This window comes from Notamacropus eugenii, chromosome 5 (assembly GCF_028372415.1).
Source record: "Notamacropus eugenii isolate mMacEug1 chromosome 5, mMacEug1.pri_v2, whole genome shotgun sequence".
Lineage (NCBI taxonomy): Eukaryota > Metazoa > Chordata > Mammalia > Diprotodontia > Macropodidae > Notamacropus > Notamacropus eugenii.
Genome location: NC_092876.1, coordinates 23,086,571 through 23,108,602, shown reverse-complemented (window position 1 = coordinate 23,108,602; position 22,032 = coordinate 23,086,571). Strand labels below are relative to the sequence as shown.

Genomic DNA, 22,032 nt, shown 5'->3' with positions numbered 1-22,032 from the left:
TGGCGATGACCCAGGATGAGGCAATTGGGGTTAAGTGACTTGCCCAAGGTCACACAACTAGTGAGTATCAAGTATCTGAGATGAGATTTGAACTCAGGTCCTCCTGACTCCTGCACTGGTGCTCTATCCACTGCACCACCTAGCTGCCCCTATCCACCACCAAAGAAAGCTGCTGTAAACATTCTAGAACATATAGATTATTTTCCTTTTTCCCTGATTATCTTCAGATCACCATGGACAATTTGAGTATAGTGGTCAGGGACAGACACCTTTGACACAGAATTTCAAGGGAAAATGTTTCCCAGGAGCAGATGACTTCATGAAATAGAAAGCTATGCCCCTCCCCAACAGAACAAGAAACGTGTTTTCTAGATGAACATTAAGATACGTTCCCTGATGGTGTAGCTATGTTTATTGTCCATTGTCTCTTGGCATGGCTTAACCCTTTTCTTTTAGAAATGTTTATGATTCTCCAATCTTACTAAGAGGTTTTATTAAACCATTTTCTTATCTATTTTTCTTATGTCTTCTCATATGTATTATAGTACAATTAATTTATTGGTTAATGTTTGAGAATTAGTTTTAGGGGAATTTTCTAAAATTTGTATGATTTGTTAGCCACATATTTTTGTTCAAAATATAACCTTCTTTGGACTATTACCTATTGATATATAAGCAGTTTACTTAATCTCACTCTGATATAAGACATCCCAAGAAGAGAAATGGTTTTATGTAGGAACAAAGGGGAATTGTTAAAAGTAAAGTTTTTGGAGAACGTGACTGAATCCATTTTATTGTTTTGGGCATTTAGCCATGCTACAATAGCTTGAATGTGTTCTTTCCTCCTGTAATTGGTACAAGACAATTGCCAGACGAAGAGGACTCAACAGTCTCTGAAATGTCTCCTTCCTGTATCTAGCCTGGCAGGTTTCTTTTTGATTTATTGGAACTAGTCATATTAGCAAGGACATATCCGTTATCTGTCTACTATAGTTAATAATTTACATTCTCCTTAACAAGCCTAGTTTTTTTTGCATAACCAACTGCACTATAATGAATAGCCATCTTTTTTTCTTTGTCTCATAGAAGGTATAAATATTAGTAACTGAACTGTGAATGACACATTCCCATCAACTTCTAATAGAGTATATCCCACGCTAGATCTAATAAAAACCTGTTTATCTGATTCATGCTAGCTTATCAGTATTTGCTAGATGAACTGATAAGAAAATTAATGCATCATTTGGCAGCACCTAACACTGAATCCAGCACAGTTTTGCAGCACAGAAGCCCTCCAACCCACAGAAGGTAAAATATACCAGGGAGATTTCTGGGCGGGTAAACATTGACTGATCAGTAAAATTGTTCTCTATCTAGGAAATTTCAGAGACAAGTTATAGTTCTGTGTACTCGTCTGTATTTGTTTGTACTTGCCTTTCTCTTACACAAGAATAATTATTAAACACAAGCCATTGGACTCTGATGTATTAGTTAAGCAGCTGCCCTGATATCCTGAGGAGAATGGTGCTCTGTGTGTGTGATTCAGGACTCTAAAGTAAGGGCTTGGTTGGGGAAGTAGCAACTTAATCTCCTAGGTTTTTAATGAGTGATGACCTGGATTAAATGAGGATTTGTTGAAATTATATGTCCTTTCATTGCATTTCCTAGAGACATGGAAGAAAAATACTTGTCTGATTGTCAATCATTTGTCATTACCATGCTCTCTTGACTACCTTTCCTGTCAAATTTTCAAGATAGGATCGCTGGGCTTATGCTATTGCTGAAAAAAAAAAAACAAACCACAAATTGAGGACAGTCTCTGTTTACACAACCTTGTAACTTTTTTTGACCTATAAGATTCCTTTTTCCCCCCTTGGAAGATTTCTCCAAACTCAGAGGAGCTTCCATTTTGATCAGGGAAAGGTAAAAATTCTGCAGTAAGTTTTTATTGTATAAGAATACTTGTGCTAATTTGCAAAGGAGAGATAGATTGGAATGAAGAAAGCTTGCTCTGAGGATGAGCTACGAGATATGTTTGGGAAATGTAAAAAAGAGGGATTGGGAAATTAATGAAGTGAAGTGTTGAATGAGATTGCAGAAAGGGGAAATTACAGGACTTCAGTCAACACACACACACACACACACACACACACACACACACACACACACACACACCCCAGATAAAATTTGAGGAGATTGTGGAACTGAGATAAGAGAATGGGAAGATGTCTATGCCTACAAATTTATGGCCACTATTAGGTGAGAGGTCGGTTAGAATTAGTCTTCAGATTTCTCATTATATCTGAGTTTTATTTTTAGTGATATGGAAAAGTAGTTGGAATCATGAAGCACAACTTAAAACTGAAAATATTCTGTTCAGTTGCAAGATTCACCTAGTGGAGAATATAGACATAAATGTACAGCATGGAGTTCTTTGAGTATAGCATACTAAAGTCTGTTCTTGAAGGACCAATGGAAGAGTATCATGATGTGGGGAATATATATTTATGATTTCGTTACTTTATGAGAGGTTATGTTTGCAATGATCACATTTCAGAAGAACACGCATCCCAAAAAATGGAAATTGGAAATTCAAGACTTCCACATTAATCTTTGGCAGTGCATTACTGAAGGTGGTGGGGCAGCTAGGTGGTGCAATGGATAGAGCACCAGTGCAGGAGTCAGGAGGACCTGAGTTCAAATCTCATCTCAGATACTTGACACTCATTAGCTGTGTGACCTTGGGTAAGTCACTTAACCCCAATTGCCTCATCCTGGGCCATCTCCAGTCATCCTGATGAATATATCTGGTCACTGGATCCAGATGGATCTGGAGGAGAAGTGAGGCTGGTGACCTGCACAGCCCTCCCTCACTCAAAACAAAGTCAAGTGCAAGTCATGTCATTATTTCTCTGATGGCATGGTCTTCTTTGGCAATGAAGGACCAACACACACAACACACTGAAGGTGGCATGGTCTATTCAGTTTGAAGTGCTGGCAGTGAGTGGCTTTTGGGAAATGAGATTCTATATGGTACTCTCTGTAACTATGAAGCACCTCATATCATTATCATAAACAAAATTGTGATATAGTCAGCTAGGTGGCACAGCAGATAGAGTGCTGGATCTGGAGTCAGGAAGAACAGATTTTAAATCTGACTGCAGACACTTCCTAGCTGTGTGACCCTGGGCAAGTCACTGTTTGCCTCAGTTTCCTCATTTGTTAAATGAGCTGAGAAGGAAATGGCAAACCCCTCCAATATCTCTGCCAAGAAAACCCCAAAGAGGGTCACAAAGAGTCAGATATGAATGAAATGATTGAACAACAACAATGTTATTATTAACAATAACTTCAATATTGTTATGAACAATATTAACAATGACAGTTTTTTCTATAATGTTGATTATGATATTTGACCTCTTATAGGTAAAACAGACCGTGATTAAAATACAGTTAAAATCTGCAATATGGTAAAAAGTTTATAGATTACAAAATAAGAATCATAAGAGCAATCTTTCTGTCAGTATAAGTCATCTTCGGAGATGGTCAACATAATATCTTGTAACATTAAAAAATTTCAAATTTATTCTAGAGTTTTGAGAAATTAGTTGGAAAATTATCGTTCATAGTGTCATTCATCTGTGCTCTGAATCACAATGTTATTTGACCACTTCTATAATAAGAAGCTCAATTGGATCATAATTATTCTATACTGGTCTCTGAATACAACTTCTATAAAATGCCTGATAGACAAAAACATTTTTCTTTAGCAAGGTAATTCAGAGATTCATCTTTTGACTGTCATTAAGTTTTGTCTGGATTTATGATTGAAATCCTTGATATTGTTTTATATTAATATTAGCCTTATATTTTCTTGCATTATGATTTTGGGACGCCATTGTATATAAAATGCCATTAATTTGTAATATGATACCTAGAGTAAACGCATTTGTGGGAGTTAGTTGTCTTTGATCTGAAAATTTTTACATTGTAACTTTTAACTGTTACTAGTTAACTAACTGACTTTATCTATCGGTGAGGGGAGGTTAGGTGGCACCAGAGTGTATACAGATCCAGAGTCAGGAAGTCAGGAAGTCTGGAAGTCAGGAAGACTGACTTTCCTCAGTTCAAATTCAGCCTCAGACACTTCCTAGCTGGGTGATCCTGGGCAAGTCACTTCACCCTGTTTACCTCAGTTTCCTCATCTGTAAAATAAGATAGAGAAGGAAAAAGCAAACCACCCCAGTAAATCTGCTGAGAAAACCACAGATGGGATAACAAGGAGTTGGACATGATGGAAAATCAGTAAAATGAGTGGACTGGGGATGATCCATAGGATGATCCATCCAGCCCTGACACTGCATGGAGTCCAATGCTCATGCTTACTCCAAGAGCCCCTTTTCTCCCCAAACTTCTTCCTAGCCCTGGATAATTTTCTGCCCTCAGTACCCACCACCCAAACAAACAAAAATATACACAGTAAGATGTGGAAGAAATTCAGAAGTAGTCCAAGTTTCGTCTTGCATTTTATATGTCTTGGCCAAGGTTGCACAGCTTGAAGTGTGTGTGTGTGTGTGTGTGTGTGTGTGTGTGTGTGTGTGTGTGTGTGTGTGAGAGAGAGAGAGAGAGAGAGAGAGAGAGAGAGAGAGAGAGAGAGAGAGAGACAGAGAGACAGAGAGACAGAGAGAGACAGAGACAGAGAGAGAGAGAGAGACAGAGAGAGAGACAGAGAGAGACAGAGACAGAGAGAGACAGAGACAGAGAGAGACAGAGAGAGAAGAGGTACAGAGAGAGAGACAGAGACAGAGAGAGACAGAGACAGAGAGACAGAGACAGAGACAGAGAGAGACAGAGAGAGAAGAGGTACAGAGAGAAAGAGAGGAAGAGACATACACACATTGAAAGAGACAGAGAGACAACAAACAGAGAAATAGATGCAAACAAAGACATGGACAGACAGAGACAAAGAGGCAGGGTGAGAGAGAGGGAGGGAGGGTGAGAGATTGGGGGAAGGAGGGAGCTAGAGAAGGATGGAGGATACTTTTCCATAAGGATCCTGTTCTATCACTGTGGTATGTTGCAGCTCCTGGCTAAAAGAGGGGTGGAAATAAGAGAGTTTCTGATATCCTCAGCCATCAATAAAATGAGATTCTTCTGAGAAACAGGAGTGAGCCTCTAAAAGCCGGTGAAAAGGAAGAGAGGTGAGGGAGAAACCTCATGAAAAGGTCCTTCCTCAAACAAAAATCAGCACAAGAGAAGATGACCCAAACATACCCCCCCATCCCTTCCTTTTGAGAGAAATGATTATTAGTAACCAATGATTCGGGGAGACCCAGAGGTCCCCCCTTTCCTAAAGTCCTGATTTTAAAAGTTCAGTCTCGTGAAGGACATTGCTGATAATGAGACCATGCTAGGATCTCCCCCAGTAGCCATAGTCCTCTGCTCAGATTTGGTGGGGCATACATTCTTTGAATAGATGGCTCAAAGCTGGGGATAGCCTGGCTATTGTGATAGTTTCTCTATCCAAGGTGACATGACATCACTCTCAGCCCCTCATTTTAATATGACCCACCTCCCATTGTATTAACTAATCAGAGTTGATAACTATTCCTCTTCCAAAAGAACATGTGGGTATGAGGCCACCATGATAGCCTTTGGTCTAAGAGCCAAATGTCCATCCTTTTATTAATAACTTGCTGACCTTATTAATAAAATGATTAAATTGCCCAGAAACTATGTCCCTCAAACCTTGTAATCACCATACTCTTCACTTACGTAAATCCTGATTTTTCCTTTGACAGGATCTGTAGCTATCACCATCATCCATCTTGACCCATGGCAGGGATGTCAACAGAGCTGAACCTACCCTCATGTTGCTCTTCTACAAATGGAAGTCAGATGTTGATGTAAATGCTCTTAACTGGACAATGAGGTATTTTTCTCTAGGATCATCCTAATTTCTTATGGAAGTTACAGAGGAGGGTGGGCCAGCTATCCATGGGGGTCCATTGTAGATTGTGTTCTGCCATGTTTGGGTCTACAGATTTGTCTCACTTGTATATTTTTTTCCTGGCTCTATCTTTTTGCATTTGGTTTAATACGGTGTTAATTTTGCTTTCAGAGTGGTCAGTTAACATGGGTCATAGATATAGGTCATAGGTATAGATCATGGAGTCAGATATAGAAAGAAGTCCATCAGATGTCACCTCGTCTGACACTCTTCTTTTATTGATAATGAAGCAGGCAAATGACTTGCTCAAGGTAATATGGTTCAGAAGCAAGATTTGAACCCAGGTTCTCTGACTCCAGAGATAAGGCTCTTTCTACTGAACCATGTGGCCTTCATCATTTCTAAGAGGAAGTGGGTTGTAGTAGCTAGAGTGGTGAACCCGGGATCAAGAAGATCAGAGTTCAAATCGTACCTCAGACACTTATTAGTTATGAGACCCCATGGCAAGTCCTTTTAATTTTTCTGAACCTGTTTTCTCATCTGTAAAATGGGGAGAGGGATGATCTTTGCTCTCTTTCCAGACATAAACCTATGATCATATGTTTTCCTACTATCCAATGAAATTGTCTTGTGGTCAACCAAGTCGGAGATTTATCCCCCAGTGGCCTCTTCAGTGAAGTCCAACTGCTATGTTCATGGGTCTATAATCCTTCTGCCTCTTTCCTCTTCACAATGGATAGATTCAGCCTTCAGTTAGGGTCCCAGGACCATGATTATGGTTTCAGTATGCTTTTCAGCCTGGTGACCCCAGGCCACTGTGAATCTGAGTTCTCATAGTCCTCCAGAAGGGTGCGGCATCCTGCCATTGGTCACATCAAACACTGCCTTTTATCCATTGGCTGGGAGAAGTCATGCCTTGATTCAAGGATAGCCTTATCAAGGTAATGATAGCCGAGGAACTCCCAGAGATGGGCGCTGCAGCAAAGGAAGGAGAGATGAGCAGGGCTGGGATTCCCCCATTGTCCAAATTGAATATTTTAATGCCACCAAGTCAACAGCTATAGTGTGAATGTAATAAGAATGGACTATATCACAAACCCATTTAGTTTGGGCATCCAACACAAGGACCTTGGCACCCCAATGGGAATGCTCCCTTAGGGTATGTTGGCAGACCCCACCTACACTCTGGGGTCCTTGGATTTCCTCCATTGCCACAGTGAGACATTGGAATAGGATTTCACTGGAGACATATCCCTCTTACCCTCCAATGCCATTCAAATATCTCTTCCATATCCCCTGTATAATTTCCCTTCTTTCTCCTATTAATCCCTAGTATCTCTCACATATACCTTCATGCATGCCTAAACTCCCATATCCTTTCAGATTCCCAGTATCTTCCTTCTATAGTCCCACAATCTTGAATCTCCCTCACTTATTTCCCGCTTCATTGCACATTATAGATATTTATTAAATGTATAATGACTAGTCCAGAATCTAATTGCTAGGTTTCCAGGGACTGGGTTCAGTCTCGGGACTTTTCATGGATCAGCCTCTCTCTGTTTCCTCCTTCATACAGAATCTCATTGGGAACACTGGAGTTTGGTTCACTTTGTCCACACCAAGGATTTCTCCAGGGAATATCTGAATTTGGCTCATGTCTAGGTCTCTACAACCAGAAGAAAAGAGCCTTCACTTTCCTTGTAAGTATTCACTGTGAAAAAGCATTGAATATTGGAAGGCTTTATTTTTAAACATTAAAGAAAAAATACACAATCTGTAAATATACAACCTCTGCTTTATACCTGAGTCAATAAATAGGGGAAACAGCTCACTTTCTCTCTCCAGTCTATCTGGACATCTAAACTATCCTCTAGATTTATAATACTTCTGTATTATATTTATACTGCATTATATATAATACTGTATTATATTAATAATACTGCTACTTAATACAGGGGAGCATCCCCCCTCCCTGACAGGGAAATGGACATGATACTGTTAGAGACAAGCATGTGCTGATTTCTACTTGCCATAGACACCACAATGTTGCAGACCTAAGTTCTACCCTAATGGAGCTCCCTTATGAATGAAAAGTGCTTAGGTTTGCTAGAGGGTCAACTCCCCTCTCTACACCTTTAGAGTCCACATGATTCTCTGGACCAGACGTCAGAGGTTACTCCTCCACATCATCACTGACCCTCAAGGTTTCTATTTGGTCTCTCTCTCAATGCCTTTCCACTTCGGTTGATTGGAATTCCTGGAGTTTGGTTCAGAAATGACTGGGTGTCTGGCTGTTTCTGTTTGATGTAATCTCAACCAATCAGTAAACATTTATTAAGCATCTACTATGTGCCAGACCCCATACTAAGCCCTTCTGAGTGGCTGTCTGGATGTGTAGGCCTTCCTCCAAGGGATGGAGTCTGAGTTAGTCTGTGACTCCTCTCCTATCTCCTGACAGGTCTTATTTTCTCCAGTCTCCAGTCTTCAAAATGCTCATATTCCATTAGAGAATGAATTAGATGGGTATAATCTATCATTCATCATCCAGAATGTATGTCAATGGGTCTACAAGTACCCAGGACAAGTTAAGAAATTGTCATCTGATCCAAGAGACTCAGTAGAACCAAATGTAGCCTTGAGTTTTCTCAATGCAAGTCATGCACATGTTAAAATTATATGAGATTCCTTGATAGATACAATTGTGGAGATATCAAGTAATGTCTTCGGGAGAGTTCAGACTGTGAGATCTTCCAGATTCTTCTGTCTGCAAATGACATTGTATTGATTGCATCAGTCCCAGGATAGTGCTGTTTCCTAAATGAGATCCATAAGCAATTGTAAGAATTTGACCTAACCATCCACACAGGCAAAACCAAGTGGATAATGATTGCCTACTTTCCAGCACGTGATATACATTTGGATAGAGAACTCATAGAGCTAGGCTGTCAGTGTGCGTTTATATCCTCTCTCTCTCTCTCTCTCTCTCTCTCTCTCTCTCTCTCTCTCTGTCTGTCTGTCTATCTCCCCCTCCCTCCCTACCTCTCTCTCCCTACCAGACTAAAGTTCTATGCAGTCGTTGTGCTATCCTCAATGTTGTATGCTTGTGAAACCTGGACAGTCTACCAGCGCCATGCCAGGAAACTGAATCACTTCCATTTGAATTGTCTTAGGAAGATTCTGAAGATCACCTGGCAGCATAAGGTACCAAACATTGAGGTCCTTTCTCTGTTAAGCATTCAAACTCTACAGCAGAGAGCACAACTCTGATGGACTGGCTGTGTTGTTCAAATGGAAAACATCAGCTTACCAAAAAGATTATTTTATGGAGAACTCACACAGGGCAAGCACTCAAGTGGTGGTCATGTGAAGAAGAAGCAATACAAGGTCTCTCTTAAGAACTTTGGAAGTGATAGTGTGACATGGGAGATACTGGCATAGGACTGCTTAGCATGGTGTGCCTACATCACAGAAGGTGCGGTGATCTATGAACAAAGCAGAATTGCAGTAACTCGAAAGAAACGTGAGATGTGCAAAATTAGAGACATCTCCACCCCTAATGTTTGTATGGACTATTTGTGCTTGACCTGTGGTAGAGCATTCAGAGTCTGTGTGGGTTTGATCAGTCATACTCTAACACACTGTAACTTAACTCCAGCACGGTAATGTTATTTTAGTCCTCTTCAAGAACAAAGGAGAGCAACTAACCAACTACACACACACTCACACATGTGTCTATATCTATCTATGTAAGTGTACATGTATACAACATGTATTACATGTATATTCATCCACACATAAACATACACACTCACATATATAATATATGTATATATGCCATCACACATTATGCAAGCCTTGATTTCATTGCTTAGTCTTTTTAAAAAACATTTTATTTTATAGAATAAAATAAGTATTTCCAGGACACAGTATAATTAAAAAGGGCGATTGCACATGAAACTGCAAATCTGTTTTGTACAGCTTCCTATTTCTTTTAAATATATAATAAAGTTATTGGGTAAATTTCTGTTCTTTCTTATCTTTTCTTCCCTTTCCCCTCCCTCCTGCCCTACAGATGGTGCCATTAGGCACATACATATGTGTGTATGTATGTATGTGTTTGTATGCATGTATACACACATATAAGCTTATTCTATACACATTTATTTATTGTATTTTATATCTATTAAATGTATTTCATATATATACATATATTTCTCAGTTATTTCTCTGGAATCAGATAGTGTTTTTCTTCATACGTCCTTTCTAGTGAATTTGGACATTAAGCAAACACCATTGTAAACTGCAACTTGCTCATCTACTGTCTCACATTGTGGGAATGACCCACCATTTTTTTTTACTAATCATACATCATTTAAGCTGTGTATCATGAGAAATTCCCTGTTGGCCATCTGTTCCAGCTCAATGACCCATAATTTCAGTGAGAGACAGAGAGACATACACACAGAAGAGAGAGAGAGAGAGAGAGAGAGAGAGAGAGAGAGAGAGAGAGAGAGAGAGAGAGAGAGAGAGAGAGAGAGAGAGAGAGAGAGGAGGAGGAGGAATTCAGGTCATTGAAAGTACTACTCAGTTTCCCAAATACAATCCTGGGCTCTCTCTTCTCCTTTTCAATTCTGAGCCCCATTCACTGTCCATCTGTGATTCTTCAAAACAAAATTGAAGAGAAGGAAGAAAGAGATCGAGATTGTATTTGGGAAATTAGTCAATATAAACACATATACATACTGTCTATAAATACACTATATATACATACATATATGTAGTATGTCTATATATGTACATATAAGTATACATACACTACATCCATACTATTTATCTCTTTCTGTATATATGTATATCATAGCTAACATTTAAATAGTACTTACTATGTGTCTAGAGCTTTACAATTATAATCTCATTTGATCCTCACAACAACCCTGGGAGATAGGTGTTATGATTATGCCCATTTTACAGAACAAAAAAAAAAAAACTGAGGCAGACAGAAATTAAATCACTTGCTCAAGGTCACACTGTCAGTGAATATCTGAGGCTGGATCTGATCTCACATCTTCCTTTCTCCAGGCATAAAGCTCTATGTATTAGTTGGCCGTTTCAGCAACTATTTTCATGGTCTGTGTGTGTGTGTGTGTGTGTGTGCGTGTGCATGTGCACGTGCACGTGTGTTACTGATACTTATCTTGAATATTGCAATACATGATGATCAAAGAGCTCAAGAAGTCATATTTCTTGTTGTTCCTAGATATATAATAAAGCCAATTCCAATTCATTTTTTCCCTCTTCCTTGTGAATCATCCTTCCTTTAGGTGTTGGTTTCATTTATAACAAGGATGTCAAGATTGATATCATTCAATGTTTTCAATACCATTTGTTACTGAACAGAAATCTCACATTTAGAGAAGTACCAAAAATCAATTGAAAATTTATAGAGACTCTAAAATTTGTGATCTTTACCACTCCCTGACCCAATTCTGCCATCCTGATACTTCTCTTGGGAAGAAAGCTACACAAAACTTAGGGACGTTTTCTTTGTCTCGTTGCTTCAAAAATTCCTCTTCAGATGGACAGATAGATGGAGAGTCTCCATCCACTTAACTAGTCTGGCCTTTGGAAAGTAGGGATTTGTATAGCTCTTGAGACACTAGGGTCACTTCCATGCCAAAATAAGACATTGGGAGTAGGATTTTGTGTGTATTTTCTGGAATCTCTTTTATATTTCTTACATATCTCCACATTTCCCCAAGATCCTCCAAACTCTTTTTATTTCCACCCACATTTCCCTTGCTCTTGTTCAATTGTTTCTGACTCCCCATAACCCCATTTGCGATTTTCTTGACAAAGAGACTGGAGTAGTTTGCCATTTTACAGATGAAGAAACTGAGGCAAACAGAGTGAAGTTGCTTGCTTTGTGTCACACACCTAGTTAGTATCTGAGGCTGGATTTGAACTCAGGTCTTCCAAACTCTAGGTCCAGCTCTCTATCTACTGAACCACCTAACTGCCACTGTAGTTCCCTTACATTTCTCCAAACCAAATTACTTTCTCATATTGCCCTTTCTCACAGATCCATGTTTTTGCTCATGCCACTTCTCTGCCTTCCTCCATTCCCAATGCTTGGAATAGATTCCCAGTTCCCTCTCCACTTTTTAAAGTTCCTCCCTTCCTTCAAGGCCCAACTTGTATGCCAGGAAGAGTTTCAAGAGTTTCCTCCTGTCTTGCCCCATAAATATAGTCATTTAGCACTTTGGTTCTCCTTTCTACCTTGCATCATTGTAATATGTTTACCAGTCACTCCCCTTACTTATAAGTCAACCATAAGCTCCTTCAGGATGAGAATTTTGTCATGTAAAAAAAAAAATTCTTTGTATGACCATTGGCGAGCATAAGTCCTTCTGTGTAGTAAGATCTAAATTGATGTTTGTTGCCTTGGGGATTCTGACCTCATCATTTAACTGAAACAGCTCTTTTCAAATTTACCTATGATCTCTTAATTGTCTGATCTAAGGGTCTTCTCTCTACCCTCATCTTTCCAGATTCCTCTGAAGCCTTTGACATAATCCGTCACTCTCTTCTGCATGTTCTCTCATCTCTACATTTTCATGACCCTTCTCTCTCCTAGTTCTCCTCTCATCTGTCTGATTGAGCCCTCTCATTTTATTTTGCTTAGTCTTCATCCATATCATGCCCACTAACCATGACTGTCCCCTATGAGCTTTCTCTTTAATATGTCTCTTTTCCTTCTGTACTATTTCACTTGGTTATCTCATCATCTTCCATGGGTTCATGTATCATCTCTATACAAATGATTCTCCAGTGCTAACATCTCTTTTGACCTTTAGTATGACCTTTTCAACTACTTTTTGGGCACCACTAGATGTACCTTAGACATCACAAGTTGGCAATTAGATGGCTCAGTGGATAGGGTGCCAAACCTTAGTCAGAAAGACCTGCATTCAAATCCGGACTCAGATACTCACTAGCTGTGTGACCTTGGGAAAATCAGTGAACCTTTGTTTACTTCTGGAAAAGGAAATGGCAAACCACTCCAATATCTTTGCAAGAAAACTGCAACACACCAATATTGTCTGTGAGTTTTCTTGGCAAAGATATTGGAGTGGCTGTGACTTGGAGGCCAGAAGAGAGCTATTTGTAAGGGGAGTTTCACCAGGATCTCCCTCACTCAGGGAGAAAAGGATTGCCAATCATCATGAGTTGTGAACTGAGCTCTTGGCCATGTAGGCTATCTACATTTGAACCTATAATTTCTAGGGACCATGTGGGAAAGGGGAGTGTGTTCCCTTATTGCTGTTGGTTTTTTTGGATGGAGGGGGGGGGTTTGTTTTGTTTTGTTTTTAACAACTATTGTTCCTATACAACTTCAGGAAATAATTTCTAAGAGTTAATTAACTCTGGGTAGTTAATTGATAATCAATGAGGAGCAGACTGAAAGGGAGCTCATGATCAATAGTTAAAATAAAACACCCATAACTCCTCAGGGTTACCCATAGTAGTAATCTAATTTGCCCTTTGGAGAGCCAACCTGCCTGAGTTGGTGGGAGTTGGGTAAATTTGCCCAGAAGGTGTGAGACGAAGGAATCAATCAATCAATTAATCAAAAAATTTCAAGGGCACTGGGCTAGGTTCTAGAGAGCTAAAGACAAAATGAAACAGATCCTGATTGAGAGGAGCTTACATTTTATTGGGGGAGAAAACATGTTCAGAAATAAACATTGATAAACAATACTGCGTCCATAAAATACAATGTCCATAAATAAGAAGGAATTTTTATTTTTGAGAGAGAAATTACCTAGAAGCATCAAGAAAGACTTCATATAGGAGGGAACATTTGAACAGAATGTTGAGGACATTAGGGATTCTAAGAGGTAGACAGAAGTGAGAAGAGAGAATGGGCTGTGTAAAGCATGGGGATGGGAGATAGCACGTCACTTGGACGGAGTCCCAAGAGGGACAATTTGGCCAGATTACAGAGAGTGGGAAGGGGGATACTGGATAATAAGTCTGGAAAGGTTAAGTTGGAGTCTGGTTGTAAAGGACTTTAAATTCTAAAAAGAAAAGTTTGTGTTGGAACCCAAAGAAAGATGGGAGACAATGGAGTATTTTGAGTAGGAGGAGTAGCAAAGTAGAATGTATGCTTTGGAAATGTCATTTTGCCAGCCATGTGTAGCATGGATTGACTGGAGAGAAGCTTCAGGAAAGCAAATCACTTAGATGATCATGAAAAAAGTTAAGGAGAGAGGCAAGGAAATCTACAACTAGGAGAGTGGCTATGTGAGCAGAGAGAGGAAGAAATGGAAAGATATTATAAAGGCAGAGTAGACAGAGTTTGTCTTTTGCTTAGATATGTGGATTGGGTAAGGGTCAGCGGGAAGTGAAGGGTGACTACAGGGATTTGAAGCTCAAAAATTGCAAGGGATGATTGTTCCCATGGGGGAAAGAGGGGATAGGCTTAGGTGGAAAGATGAGTTCCATTTCAAACATGTTGAGTTTGAAATGCCTACAGGCCATCCATTTTTGAAATGTCTTATAAGCACTTCGTGATGTGAAATTGGAGTTTGGAAGAGAGGTCAGGGATGAATATAGGGATCTATGAATCATCTGTATGGAGATGATAATTTATCTCATGGGAGCTGATGAAGTCATTAAGAGAGAGAGAAAGAGAGAGAGAGAGAAAGAGAGAGAGAGAGAGAGAGAGAGAGAATTATATATATATACATATGCATGCAAATGTATTATATATGTATATGAAATCCTTCCCCTCCTCTGCCCCTCTCCCAAAAATAGAGGGCTAAAGGGAGGGAGGGAGAAAGGGAGACAAACAGAGAGAGAGACAGAGAAAGAAGACAGAAAGAGAGATATAGAGAGGATCCCAGAGGAAGGAAGAGACATAACAGACATGTGACACATATAACGTAGGTTACACAGAACCTCCTGAGATATCTGATGAGTCCTGGACAGAGACACAGATGTGAAGGGCCAGAGACCCTGGAAGGGACTCCCACAGAGCCTGCTGGAGGTGGGAATGGGGTTTAGAGTGTCACAGGCTGGTAGGGAACTGTTTGATCCGTCAGGTCTGAACACAGGGCTATTGTTCTTGGCCTGGCTGCCTCCTTTCCCCATCGTTCCCTTTCCTGCTCCCCTGGCCCCCCACCCTGTCCCCAGGCTGGGGGAGCAGGCCCCTCCCTGTGACACACACTAACACAGTTACTGACTTTGTGGGTGTCCATGGACAGACTTACCAGCAGGAGGGTGAGTCAGCCCAAACTCATTGAACCCAGGTGTTAGGAACCCTGTCTCCACTCCCTCAGAGACCCAGGCATCCATAGCCTCTCAATACCCTGTTCCATCAAGGACCCTGAATTCTGCTTTACCCCCTGCCACACACACAAACACATTCACCTAACCTCTCTTCTAGCCCTTACTGTCCTGAGTCTTAGTTTATTTTTCTGTAAAATGTGGAGATTGCATTATATTATATTATCACTTTCATCTCTAGCACCAGGATCCTATGAGCTCAGGTATCTAGTTCTTGCTATCATGAAGATGTGGGCATTTACCATCTTCCTGACCCCCATCCACTACCCAGCTGATGTTCTCTTTGAGACTCTGGGGTCCTTCTTCTGAGTCTTCAAGGCTCTTAGGTGCATAGATGTTCAAACTTCATCCCAGCAGAACCTAGGTGACTGAGGTCAAAGGGTAACAAAGGGCAGGGCCTCTGGTGTTCGGAAGAATGTTTGGGGGAGGTGTGGGCGGGGGCAGGAAAGGGGTGGAGAGTGTGAACAGGGCCTGGGGCTCTGGCCAGGCAGGGGTTAAAAGGCAGGGAGCTGGAACAACAGGTGTGAGGATGGACTTCTGAGAGAAACAGACCGTCCCAGGATTACCCATTCCTCCCTGGTGGGGACTCAGTCTTTGTCTCTGTCTTTGGAATTCTCTCTGCATGTTTGGCTCTTTCTCTCTAATTTCTTCCCCTCTTCCTCCTTCTGCCTTTATCTCTGCATTTGTGTCTCACTGTCTCTGTCTCTTTCTTTCTCTTCTTTCTGTATGTCTCTTTCCAGGATTCCAGCTGGATTTCACTCAGCAGGTAAGATCAGAACCTTCTCTCCCATCTTTTGAGCCCTGAGAAGCCAAGGGAATAGAGAGGGTCATGGGGAAGGAATGGAGAAATTCTGCTTAATAAGCTATGAAGAGACCTGAGAGATTCTCTAGGAAAAAAAAAAAACCAACTTCATTTTGCAGAAAAAGAAACTGAGACCCAGAACGGTCAAGTGATTTAGTCCTCTTCTCCCCCCTTGACAATTTTATAGAGAAACAAATTGAGATCCAGAGCAAGGAATGGGTTTATCTGCGGTCATATGAGTGATTCAGTGTCATTCAAGACGTGGTTGGATGACCATTTGAAGGGGAGGTGGTGGGGATTCTCTATCAGGTAAGGATTAGACTAGATGCTCTCTGAGGTCCTTTCTCACTGTAAGATTCTGATATTCTAAGATTGTACAAGAAACAAGAAGTCTTGTCTCTTAAGACATTTTAAGATCTGAGAAGTGAGTTGATGAGTCAAGTGAAAAATGGGGGATGAGGGATGAGGTCGAAGTCAAGATATGATAATTTATCAAAGAGAAAGTAAGACAAAGGTCATCAGGGATGAGTAAGTATCCCAACTCCAGGTAAAGAGTTGGGGTTAGAAAGGGGTGGGGCCTATTTCAGGAACCAATCAACTTCCTTCCCCTTTCCCCAGGAATGATCATGGAACTGTTGATGTTTGCCTTGATACTGGTGACCACAGGTTTGGAGATAAGGATAGGAATGGAGATGGGTCTTGTGGTAGGGATGGGATTGGGGATGGGGATGGAGGTAGGACTGGGGATGGGATGCATAGGTAGGACTGAGGATGGTGTGCATGTGGGATGTGGGATTGGCAATTGGCTGGGGAAAAGGAAGAAGAGGAGTGCAAAGATAGAATGAGATTAGAGACAGGTAAGGGTGGGATGGCATTTGAAGAAGAGATGTGAAAGGTCATGGTGTTGGAAGAGGAGATGTGAGTGGGTATATAAGTACAGAAGAATACGGATTTAGAGTGGTAACAGGCTATGGGATAGACTAGGATGAAAAGATACATTTAGGTAGATGGCAGAGAAAGAATGAGGTTGCTTTTGGAGGTTACCTTATGATAGTATTTCTTTCCCCACAGCCTGGGCTGAGGCAACAGACAAGGTTGTGGGATCCAGAGGCTACAGCTGTAAAGTGGGAGAACGACCCTACCAGGTTGCTCTCTTCTATTCCAACCATTTGTTGTGTGGTGGAGTCCTCATACACCCCCAGTGGGTTCTCACTGCTGCTCACTGTCAAAAACCGTAAGTCATTTGACCTAGTGATGTGAGAGATTGTGGTTAGGCCCTAAGAGGTACTTCCCTATCACCATGAATTTGGGATGAAAGGAAAAGTGGAAGACTGGGATATTCACATCCATCCCCATAGTCTTCCAGAAAAATACTTTGTGTAGCATGAAATCAAGGGATGGTTGTAATGATCCAGGGAAAAAAATGGGGCCTTAACCATGGTCAGAGGGCCCAAGGAAAGATCAGGATTTTTCCTTCAGGAGCCTACAGGTTCTCCTGGGCAAGCACAACATTCGGCGGTGGGAGCAAAGTCAGCAGCTGAGCCCAGTCCTCAAGGCTATCCCACATCCAGCCTATAATAAAGTTCGGCATGATAATGACATCATGCTGTTGAAGTTACCTCGAGCCATGACTCTGTCTCCCTATATCCAGCCTCTGACTCTTCCCTGGGAATCAGACTGCATGGACAATTCTACCTCACCCTGCGTCATCTCTGGTTGGGGCAAGACAGATGCGCAGGGTAAGTGTGATGACGGAAACGGAGGGAAGGGCCAATGTGAATTGGAAGAACCACTGATAAGTGATGATAAATAGTGGGAGAGATCACCAATAAGGGAAACACTTGGTGGAGGGACACCAGTGGGTTCTCTCAGTCTTGGGTAGGAGGGATGGGCAATGAGAGTGAACTGGGATGAACAAGCAGCATGATGGTTGGTGGGAGCCATCCATGATGATAAAGACCGATGGTGAGAGAGGCTGATAGTGGAAAGGCCAATAATGGGAGGGGCCAACGGTGGGCAGGACCCAGAGTCGAAGGGATAAGTGATTAGAAGAATCCAGAAAAGGGGATAAAATTGGGAGCGAGGAGCAGTAAGATTCATTGGAAGGACCTCTAATGGGAAGGATCAATAGTGGGAGAAGCAAGCTTTTTTTAGAATATGGTCGAATAAAGTAACTGTGTTAGCAGTTTCTGGTATGCTTGTCTCTTCCCAGGCCATTACCCAGACACACTCCAATGTGCCTTCATTCACCTGGTGCCTCACAAGACCTGCCTGCAGGCCTATCCCAACCAGATTACTGACAACATGGTGTGTGCAGGAGAACAGAAGAGTGGAACAGACTCTTGCCAGGCAAGTTGGGGAGGGGGAGATTCAGAGTCCAATAGACAGAGATATCCAGAGACAGAAAACTGGAGGCATGCAGAAAAATGGAGAACAGAGACCCAGAGAGACTGAGAGATAAAGGGCACTTGGAAAATGTCAGTGACACCAAGACCTTAAGAATACAACAGTGACATGGGGAATCAGTCGATTACCAAGCATTTATTAATCATTTATTCTGGGTTAGACACTAGGCTAAGTGCTAGGGGTACAAGGAAAGACAAAAGAAGACTCCAGCCTTTAAGGAACTCACATTCTAGTGGGAGAGAACAGGCAAACAACCATGTACATAGAAGATACATAGCAAACATAACATAATACAATAAGATATATTATTTGGTTGTTTTTCAGTTGGGTCTGATTCTTCATGACCCCAGATGGGGTTTACTTTGCAAAGATACTAAAGTGCTTTGCCATTGCCTTCTCCAGCTCATTTGATAGATGAGGAAATTGAGGCAAACAGGATTAAGTGACTTGCCCAGGGTCACACAGCTAGTAGGTGTCTGAGGCCCAATTTAAAGTCAGGAAGATGAATCTTTCTGGCTCCAGGTGCAGCACTCTATACACTATACCATCTAATAAGAACATAACATAACATAGTACAACACAACACAATATAATATAACACAACACCATCCAATATAATGTAATACGATATATTGTAAATGGAAGGGAATTTTGGAGGACAGTGTGTAGCAGAAACAGGGAGAGGAAAGATGACTAGGGAGGGATTTGAAACAAAGAAAGAGGAGGAAGACAAGCAAGGAGCTTTCTCTGAGACTCTGGTCAGGACAAGGGCAGGAGAGGTGTCTCTGAATTTAACGCTTGCCCTGTCTGATCCATAAGCATGTTTCCACCTGTCTCCAATTCTGTGGATCCCTCTGTCTCTGAGTCTCCCCTGCTTTGCCTCCTTCTCTATGTATACCTGTCTTTGTAACTCCATGTTTCGGCCTGCTTCCAGTCTCATCTGTATCTGTCTGAGTCTGGGTCTTTCACTCTCTCCCCTTCTCCCCACAGGGTGATTCCGGTGGACCTCTAGTGTGTCAGGGACGTCTCCGTGGTCTAGTGTCCTGGGGGGAGGTTCCCTGTGGCTCAACCCAGAAGCCAGGAGTCTATACTGATGTGTGCCGATACTGTGACTGGATCCAAAGAACAATTCAAGCCAACTGACCTAGACCTGCAGTTTCTGACCTCTGACCCTACTGGCTGGTTCCATGTCCTCATGTGCCAAACTTACCCTCACCTGTTTTTCTCTCCTACCAAAAGCTGTGCACTGAAAAGTAACATATTCAATAAATTGAAATGGATGTTTTTTCTGTCCAAACCAATCTGAGCCCTTAATCAAAATTAATATCACTCTGGGGGTCATTTTCTTCCTTTCTAAAATTAGGTCATATTGCAAAAAGGATTCTTAACGTGTGTGTGTGTGTGTGTGTGTGTGTGTGTGTGTGATGGACACCTTTTTCAGTCTGGTAAAGCAATGGACCCTTTTCTGAATAATGGTTTGTTACCTACATTTGCAACTGGAAAAAAGAAAATAAAAAACTAAATTTTAGTTAGAAGTTTTGTGAAAATAAAGATGCCCTTTTTTGCCCCACTCTAAGTCAGAGACCTTGTGATCTCTATCTGTGAAGCCTTGGATTGTACAATCTCTAAGATTCCAGTTCTAAAGTCTATATTCTTCTATCCTTCCCCAAATCATCCTCCCCTTCTCCTTGCCAATTTCGGGACCTTCCCACCTTAATTCTTATTTATCCTCCAAATCCTTGATCAAGTCCCACTTCCTTCTGGAACCTTCCCAGATCACCTCAGTCCATAGGGACCTTTGCTTGCTCTGAATCCCAGGAAATGTGTGGAAAGATAAGAGTCAGAGGCTTGGCCTCTGCTTTGGTGCTCTTGCCTCCCTATGGTCAGGGAATATCTGGAAGGATTTGGGGGAGGGGGAAGAGAAAGGTAATTGTATGTTTTAACTTCAGCCTGGAAAGGAGGTGAAGGGCTCACGATGAGTCAGAGCCACAACGAAGTGTTAAAGAATGCACAGACAAGGAGCCAGGCTTGGCAGATATGGGGAGACAAAGCTCCACAAATCTACTGACAATGAGCAAGAGACACAGAGACAGAGAAAGACGGTTGGGGGGGAGAGGTAAAAGGAGGGCCTGTGGAGGAGAGGGAGAGAGACCTTAGAGAGAGACAGCATGAGAGATGGGTGGGGACATACTGACAGAAGGGGAAATAAATCAAGACAGGAACACTCTTAGGAAGAAAGAGAAAGGACTGAGGAAACAGAAATGTGGAGAAGGAAACAGGTATGGAGAGAGAGACAGAGACAAAGACAGAGAGACAGAAGCAAAGACACCAAAACAGAGATAGAGAGGGACAGAGACAGATACACGGAGAGACACCCAGAGAGACAGAGACAGAGGAACAGGGAGAGATAGAGAGGGAGAGATACACAGCGAAACATGCTGGAAAATCTTTAGCAAGAGACAGAAGAGAGAAACAAAAAAAATAAAGGCACACACAGAGACAGAGAAACAAGTAGAGACAAAGAAAGAGGAACTTAGGGAGGTAAGGAGAGAGATAAGAATAAAAAGGCTGAAAGGAGGAGTAGGAAGGAGGAGAGAGGAACACAGAAAGACAAAAAAGAAGAACAAGAAGAAAAGAAGTGAGAGGAGAGGGAGAAAGAAGAGGAGGAAGAGGAAGAGGAGAGGCAGACCTCAAGACAGTGGTGGGAGAAGAGCACCACAGGACGCTAGAGCCCCAGGGTTGGGGCGGTGGCATTGGGGGAGTGGGGCTTCCTAAACAGTTGTGACCCTCCCTCCTCTTCCCTTCCCTTCCCTGCCCCCAGCCTCCAGAATGAGCCTCTTTCCCCATCAGGGTGGGGTCCCTTTCCTCCTACTCCCGGCTCCCTCCCTTTCAATTGGGTACTAGCCAAGTTCCCATACTTGAAAGGCTCCTCGCTCCCTGCTGCTACTGCTCCTCTGCCTCCCTCCCCCTCCAGGGTCTTTGTACCTCCCCCTCTCCCAAACACACCCAATTCGCACCCTTCCTTCTTTTCCCCCCCATCTCCCTACTTCCACAGAATTCGAGGAGAAGCGGCTTGAAGGAGTCTGGAAAGTGATGCAGTTATCCCGTAGCCATCGAGCGGGGAGAGGGAGATCAAATTATGAAGACAAATAGGGAGGCTTGGCAATCCCAAATCTAGGGAGACAGAAAGATCTAGAGACCCAGAGTCACGGCGACCCAGAGACATACGCCCAGAGTCAGAGATACAGAAGGAACAGACTCAGAAACAGAGTCACTGGAGACGGAGAGAAGCAGGGAGAAACAGACCTGAAGGAAGGACTTAGAAATAATCAGAGAATCAAACAACTTCCCAAAACACTGTTAGGGGAGATAGGGAGAGCCCGAGGTAGAGAGAGGAGCCGAGACCCGGACAGGGCCTTTCGGGGGTAGGGTCCAGGGTCCATCATCCTGTCCCTGACTGACCCCGTTCGGAGGCTTTTCCGGCCGGGCGGCCTCTGGACCTCGGGCGGCAGCTGGAAACCCGGCG

At 42.1% G+C, this 22,032-nt stretch overlaps 1 protein-coding gene across 1 annotated transcript; it reads left to right on the top strand.

Annotated features, from left to right (window-relative positions):
- The first annotated feature begins 15,806 nt into the window (after positions 1 to 15,806).
- Positions 15,807 to 19,803, top strand: KLK6 (kallikrein related peptidase 6). The gene is made up of 6 exons (XM_072607727.1): positions 15,807 to 16,064; positions 16,719 to 16,766; positions 17,172 to 17,334; positions 17,580 to 17,839; positions 18,313 to 18,449; positions 19,497 to 19,803. The coding sequence occupies exons 1-6, from the start codon at positions 16,025 to 16,027 to the stop codon at positions 19,647 to 19,649; spliced, it is 801 nt and encodes a 266-aa protein (XP_072463828.1). The 5' UTR covers positions 15,807 to 16,024; the 3' UTR covers positions 19,650 to 19,803.
- Positions 19,804 to 22,032: the final 2,229 nt, after the last annotated feature.